This window comes from Salvelinus sp. IW2-2015, linkage group LG15, assembly GCF_002910315.2.
Source record: "Salvelinus sp. IW2-2015 linkage group LG15, ASM291031v2, whole genome shotgun sequence".
Classification (NCBI taxonomy): Eukaryota; Metazoa; Chordata; class Actinopteri; order Salmoniformes; family Salmonidae; genus Salvelinus; species Salvelinus sp. IW2-2015.
The window spans coordinates 26529106-26536638 of NC_036855.1; the positions used below are offsets into that span (position 1 = coordinate 26529106).

Genomic DNA, 7533 nt, shown 5'->3' on the forward strand with positions numbered 1-7533 from the left:
GTTTTGTTAACCTCTGAGTCTCGGGTCTTTTGCAAAGACTGACATATGTCCTCATAGTCAGGGGGACTCGTAAGTGTGGAGGCGTCCTGCATCGGCTGCCTATCTGCCCAGGGGACTTCTGCTGCCGTGTGCGTCGTTGGCGTCGTTGGGCTTAAGTCTCTGATCTCGCTGGGATCCCTAGGAGAGTCAATAAAGTCACTAGGGGCGGTAAAGTCACAAGGCGGTGGTGTCTCCGAAGGCGAAGAGAGGTCTAGCTTCACCGACCTGCCACTGCAGCTACTTCTCCGTGACAAATTCGAAACAACCCTGTATTCTCTGAATCCTGTAGGCTTGCGTGGTGGGACAGGGAGATCCTCTTTTAGCTGCTTGCTGAAAGTCACAGATTTTCTTTCAGCGGGTCTGGAGAAGGCGCTCTTAAGCTCCCTGTACTCCGGGTCGACGGACACAGACCAGCTCTCGATACTGCGCCTAAGGCTGCTGGGCTTGCTGAGCCCCGCCTCCCCCGCCAGCCTTATCTTGATCCGCTCAGGGATCTGCACAGCACCGCTATTGTTGGAAATGTTATTGCTGGCAGTGCCTAGCTCTAGAATGTCTTTGTAGGCCTCGTTGAGGTCCTCAATGCACTGGTCAACACTGGGTCTCTTGCTGCTCTGCTGTTGCTTCTGCTGCTGATCCTGGAACTCTTTGTTGATAGTCTCCAGCTCCTCGATGGCGTCCCATGGCCGCCTGCTGACGGGCTTCAGCAGGAACTGACCGAAGGCTTCCTGCCCACTGCAGGTTGCTGCTGGTTTGGCCTCCTCCGTCGTGTTTCCTGAGGGTGGTGTTGGTGCTGCTGCTGGCGGCTGAGCTGTGCTCTTGTTCAGCTGGCTGGAAATGGAGAAAGTGGCCGTCCTGGAAAAGGCGCTGTTGCTGGATGGTTTCAGGCTCTTCACCCCTTTTATAGGACAGCTGAATGCAGTATTGCCCACACCGCTGGGATCTTGGGTGATGACGTCAGAGGAGCCTGGGGCAGGGACTTGAGGGTCTTGTGCTTCCTTGTTTTCAGTGCCTGGAGGAGGGGGATGCTGAGGCTTTCGGGCTTCTGGGCTCGTTTGGGTCTCCTGGTCCCGGTATTGGTTCCCAGGCCAGGCACCTGAGAGTTTGAGCTCCTTGTGATGGTTTATTTTGGGGGGTTTAATAGGGAGTTTTCTCACTATTTTGCTGCTTGATCTGCTGCTCGCTATGCTACCGGTTAGTGCTTGCAGCTCAGCCTCTGCTGAAGATGTGCTTTGGAAACTTTGGTTTGTTAAGTGGCCCGTTTTGTTCTCACTCGGACTGTCCACTGGGCTTGGTGGCCGGACTGGGCTTGGTGGCTTCTCGTCGTCGTTGTTGTTTTGATCACGGGACGTACCACCCGGCGTTAGAGGGATGGGAACAGACACCAAACAGAATATTGTCTCACTAAGTTTTTTTTTTACACTCTTTTTCTCATTTTTTTCTGGTTTCTCTGAGTCACTTTTTCTTGGTTTCTCTTTCTCTGTGGAGTCAGGCTCATTGACTGACGTTGTCACTTGAGTTACAGTTTCTGACACACCTTGACCTTGGTCCACATGCCTGATCAGTTGCTGAGGAGGTCTAATGTGAAAAGCTGTTGGATAGTTACCACAGCTCTGATCAGGAGCTACACTGTCTACACTTCCTTTGTTTATTAAACCCCTGTTGCACCATCTAGTACTACTACCACCATCGTTGTCATTGAGAGATGTCTTGCGGCAGGCGTTACTGAGAGAGACCCCCTGTGGGGGGGGAAAGGCACTATCATGTGTAGATTGTCCTAAAACCTTAGAGCAGGGAGTCTCTTTCTTCATGTTTCGGATAAACTTGTCAGTGTCAGTAAGAGAATTTCCGCCAGGCCCTCCTGAGACATGTCTCACTCGCAGATCATCAAAGGGTAAATAGTGAACATGACCCAGATGCTCCTCGGTGTATCCAGGGTTAAGGTTTGGGTTAGCGTTAACCTGTTTCCTGTAGGGTATACCTCGATCCCCGTAGTGTTCCAGCCACGACCCTCTTGTCTGTCCGGAAAACCACTTTCCCACCTCTGAGCTCATAGGCATGTGCATCTGTATCTTCATCTCCCCCCTCCACTTATAGTTTGCCACTTCGTTGCGGTTGATTGGTCCTCCCCTAATTGGGGGCAGGGCTCTCTTATAAGACGGGGGCGGGATATAACCGGGGGGCTCCATGCCAAAGATAGCAGAGTGTTGTGCGAAATAGTCTTGTCTTTGCAATTCTCCACCCCGTGGGTAATAGACAGGCCTGGTGTCTTTCCGTTGTTTGGACCCTCCCTGCTGATCTACTACAGCTACAGCGAGCATCTCTTGGCTACCCCTAGTCTGCTGGTGTATTTCGTATGATGGAGGCTTGACAGGCCTGCTGAACCTGGGCTTTGGTAAAAGTGCAACATGTCCGACGCTTTGCCAACTGTTCCTGGCCCACCGGTCCCTGCTGACTGCGGCACTGTGGTAATACCGACTATAAGGCCCGGAAAATACGGTGCTGTTCACTCTCTGTCTATCAACCTGGCCTGGTCGAAGCTGGACACTGACCAAACTGGACTGTGTGTTTGTGTGTTCAGTAGCTCCATCAGGTGACAGCACTCTGGGGAGGGACTGGGACATCCCTCTGGTTCTGGGGAGGATAGAACCAGTGCTCTCTGGAGTCCTCAGGCGGTGCTGCTGCTCCTGAGCCCACCTCTCGCCTTCCCCATCCGACAGCTGCCTCCCCAGCCCCACCGCAGGCTTCCACTCCTCTGTGCCCAGGCTCTGGCACTTCCGCTCCCCAGTCACCCCAGTCACTACCCTCAACTGTCTAGGAGCCGCATCGGCCTCTCTCAGCCAGGAGATGGAGGTGTCTTCCCATAGCTGCTTCTGCTGCTTCTGCAGCTTCTCCCTCTCTCCCCTATGGTCCTCTGCGATCAGGGCCTGTGGTCGCCATGCCGCCTCCGAGGCCTTCAGAAAGCCAGCGGATGCTCTCAGCTCCCGGCCGTCTGCGTAATCCAGGAGGACGCTGAAGTCCTGGCCTCTCCTCCTCCAGTAGGAGACATCCCTCTCATCCAACTGCTCTCTTCTCTCGATCTGCTCAAAATAGGTTAAGCTGGGCGCGTCATAGAACCTGGAAAGAGAAGAATGCACAATTCAGCGGTAGGGTACTGAAGTTATTAGTTCATTAATAGAAAAAATGTAATATTCAGAATAAAATCAAAACATATTAGAAACCGCAAACGTGTTGTAACACTAACAACCTGGATGTATGATTATTTGGTTCTTGCACATGAACATAAATGGCAAAACTGTGGCTAGGTTGCACCAAAAAGAATGAAACTCTCAAAGTATTTTAGGTTGCAGAAGCTTGTTTAACTGTGATGATACAATGATGACCAGCCTGCCATGATTTGATGCAGTATTGATAATTGTGACATTTAAAATGCTGGTATCTCTGGCTGATGTTTTGGCTTTGGGGGTGAAGAGGTACTGCATCCCACATGGCCCCCGATTCGCCTATATGACTCTGGTCCTAAGTAGTGCACTGTATAGGGAATAGGGTGCCATTTTGGACATTGCCGTAGTAATCAGACTGTCCATCTCCGACCCCAAGAGGGGAGAGCCAGACAGCACACGTATCTGATGGAAGCGTTTGAGTCAGAGGCTCTCAACTCCCTTGAAGATACCATTAAAATGTACGGCGGCTGCAATATGATCTGCATATTAAAACACACGCTGACCTTAATTCAGAAAGCTGGGATTCGTCCCAAATGACGTCCTATTCCCTATATAGTGCACTACTTTTCACCAAGGCCCATAAGGCTCTCTCGTTAAAAGTAGTGCACTATGTAGGGAAAAGGCACTGCCTGCCTGCCCCTGCTGCCACTGCTAAGCGCGCTTCAAGTCTGAGCAAGAAATTATTGACTTGTTTATAAATGCCAGTTCCCCATCACGTGATGTGACCATATGCAGAGTGACAGACAACTCCATATTCCTATTTCTTATCCATTCAATCCAATTCAGGAGACTTGGCTACAGTGGGGCTTGGGGACAGTGGGGTGGGGAACCAGTGGGGAACCCTAATCCCTGTAAGTAGTGTACTATATAGGGAACAGTGTGGCATTTGGAGCACAAACTTCATTGTATCGCAGCATCTGGCAAGACAAGGCAGTGGTGCAGCAGCCTCAGTATTCGTTCTGCAGCTCTGGAAGGAAGGAAACGGGAAGGAAAAAAACATCCTCCTGCGCAATGTAGACTGAGTTGCTTGACTTTGCATGCAATGCCGAAGGGCCCGGCAAAACAAAAAAAGGGAGGGAAGGTATGGTGGGGGATCTCAAAAGAGAGAGAAAGAGAAAAAAAACTCACCCGCTATCCGTGGCGAGAGAATCGCCCAGGGGCTGTGCTAGGTTGTCACCTAGGTTACCGCTGCCAGCTTCTTTTCTCCTTTGGTTCCTTTCCCCGCCGCTCTCATTGTCACCGCTGCCGGGGTAGACCTTCGCCAGTAGTGCCTGCCTGCTGCTGCTCCTGAAGACGCAGGCCCCCCTGTCTGCTGCCTGTTCATACCCGTTCAGTGAGCCAACACGGCCAGGCCTCTGGTTCTCTGCTGCTGGGATTTCACGGTGGCAATCAGTCGTGGCGGCGACGTGGCGCTGTTTCTCGCAAGGTGCGGTGGCGGATGAAGTTGAAGAGGGGCAGGGGACGCTTGTCTTGGGCAATTTGTATCCGTGAGAAATGAGGAGGTCGTCCACGCTGTACATGGTGCTGTGTGTCTCTCTGTCTGGCTTGGCAGCAGGAGGGCGAAGGGGGTTCTGCTGTTCTTATGCTCAGTGCTGCTGGTGGGAGCTGGAGCAGAGCTGCTCAGTAGAGGCCATCACTATGGGGAGAAGAGAAACAGGGAAAAAGGTAACGTTTAGCTTTTAGCATCTCATCTTCAGAAATATAGATACCCAGTGCTTGTACGGGAAACTAATGTCTGTACACTATACTGTAAATAAGGGGAGAACAAACAGGGAGAGTGAAACGGGAAGAAGATCACGTTCTGACAGCGCTGTCCCAAAAGTGCACTACTTTCAACCATCTACAGTATGTCCCAAATGGTATCCTATTCCCTACAGTATAAAGTGCACTACTTTTGACCAGGGCTCAGGTCAAAAGCAGTGCCCTATAGAGGGAACACGTGCTATTTTGGGATGCCATTTTGGGATGCAACCTAAGTGATCATGTCTTCACAGTACTGTGTGTATAAAATGATCAACAGTATGTTGGCTGCTGGAGAAAAGGGAAACAGCACAGATCTGATGAAGGTCCCCTGGTTGGCAGCCACAATAATACATCTGTTTACATGCAGATTTCACATTAGTCACACAGTACACAGAATGTTCCTGTGGGGCGACTTCACAGGATAAGAGAGGTCACTGGATACGTCCCAAAATGCACCCTAAGTGCACAACTTCTGACCAGAGCCCTACGGGACCTGGTTCAAAAGTAGTGCACTATTTAGGGAAAGTAGTAGTGCACTAATAGGGTGCCATTTGGTTAGTAGACTATTTTGTATTTGTAGGTGTTCCTGTTACAGCCCAGTTAAAACAGGCACTACCTCTATAGCAATCAAACTCCCGGAAGTCAATCATTTTCTAAAACACGGAATCTCTTCTAAAAAATATAATGAAGTAAAGTTACGTGAAAATGTATTTCCTTAAATCCTATAAATGTATTTCCTGAAGCGAGGATAGCAGAGTTGCTTCCAAAAACATCTGAAGCCCTACCTTACTTCAAATAGTATCTNTACCGACCTGTACCTTTGCCCCACCTCTGGTTTATTGACCTCTGCCTACCCTGAGCCTGCCTACCGACCTGTACCTTTGCCCCACCTCTGGTTTACTGACCCCTGCCTGCCTTGACCTGCCTATTGCCTGCCCCTGTTGGATCATTAAACCATTGATAATTTGACATTGTCTGCATCTGGGTCTTACCTACATACCTGATACTATTGGTCCTAATCAAAAGTAGTGCTCTAAAATAGGGAATAGYATGCCATTTGAGACGCGTGCACTTTCTTACACTACCATCCAGTGTGTATTATGTATTATCAACACAGACATTAGTTTAAACAGCTCAGGCTCTGTGCACTGCACACACACTCTGCAGAGTGAGGATGCCTCTGGACAAGTGTGCACATATCCATACACATGTCCAGAGGCATCCTCACTCTGCAGTGTGTGTGTGCAGTACAGGGCGCCGGAGCTGTTTACAGTGTGGTGGTTGGTTACGCTCTCAAGGCATCACGTACAGTAAGCTACTCTGCCCAGCGTCCTGTGCTGCTGTTTACATGGTCTGGCTGCATCCCAAATGACACATTGTTGTTATAATCTCCACCCGGCACAGCCAGAAGAGCACTGGCCACCCCTCATAGCTTGGTTCCTCTCTAGGTTTCTTCCTAGGTTTTGGCCTTTCTAGGGAGTTTTTCCTAGCCACCGTGCTTCTACACCTGCATTGCTTGCTGTTTGGGGTTTTAGGCTGGGTTTCTGTACAGCACTTTGAGATATCAGCTGATGTAAGAACGGCTATATAAATTAATTTGATTTGATTCCCTATTTAGTCCACTACTTTTGACCAGGGCCCATAGGGCTGCAGGATGTGTACCTGTATGTGTGTTGGTAGAGATGCTGGTGGTGGAGGGATGGACTGATCCAATGGAAAGACGAGTGCTCTCTTTAAACATGGATTCACATCGCAATGTAAACAAGCTAACAGCGCAGAAGGGCGGCAGCTGTACATTATTCCTCATATCACAGCATAAAGCACCCTATTCCCTATATAGTGCACTACTTTTGACCAAGGACCATAGGGAATGTAGAGAACAGGATGCCATTTGGAGCACAGACCTCATATCCGATCATATCACAGTGGTGCAGAAGCCTCAGTGTTCGTTCTACAGCCCTGGAAGGAAGGAAATGGGGAGACAGAAGAAAACACCCTCCTGCGCAGTGCAGACGGAGTGGCTCGGCTTTACATGCAACGCCGAAGGGCCCGGAGAGAAGCTTGACATAAGATATTCAGACCCTTCACTCAGATTTTGTTAGAAGCACTCCGCTTGACTGCTGATATACTAAGGCCCTATGAGTCTATCTCCTGGGTTAGCACCTCATGATGCTACCAAGCACTTGGCACACCTGTATTTGGGAAGTATTCTCCCATTCTTGCTCTGCAGATCCTCCTCCGCTCTGTCAGTTGGATGGGAGCGTCGCTGCACAGCGTATTTTAAGGTCTCCAGAGATGCTTCGATTCGGGTTCAACTTCAGAGCTCTGGCTGGCCACTTAACGACTTGCTCCCGAAGCCAGTCACTCGCTGTCATTGGCTGTGCTTTGATCGTGGGCCTGTTGGAAGGTGAACCCTTCGCCCCGTCTGAGTCCTGAGTCTCTGGGACGCACGTTTTCATCAAGGATCTCTCTGCTACTTTGCTCCATTCATATTTCACTCCGTCCTGCTAGTCTCCCAGTCCCTGCCGCA

At 50.2% G+C, this 7533-nt stretch overlaps 1 protein-coding gene across 1 annotated transcript in view; it reads right to left on the reverse strand.

Annotated features, from left to right (window-relative positions):
- Positions 1 to 4780, reverse strand: part of LOC111974343 (junctional cadherin 5-associated protein-like) — a 10012-nt gene extending 5232 nt beyond the window's left edge. The window contains exons 1-2 of the mRNA XM_024002069.2: positions 4389 to 4780; positions 12 to 3153 (exon numbers count right to left, since the gene is read on the reverse strand). Of these exons, the coding sequence (XP_023857837.1) occupies positions 12 to 3153; positions 4389 to 4780 (3534 nt within the window). The remainder of the gene's footprint in view (positions 1 to 11; positions 3154 to 4388) is intronic.
- Positions 4781 to 7533: the final 2753 nt, after the last annotated feature.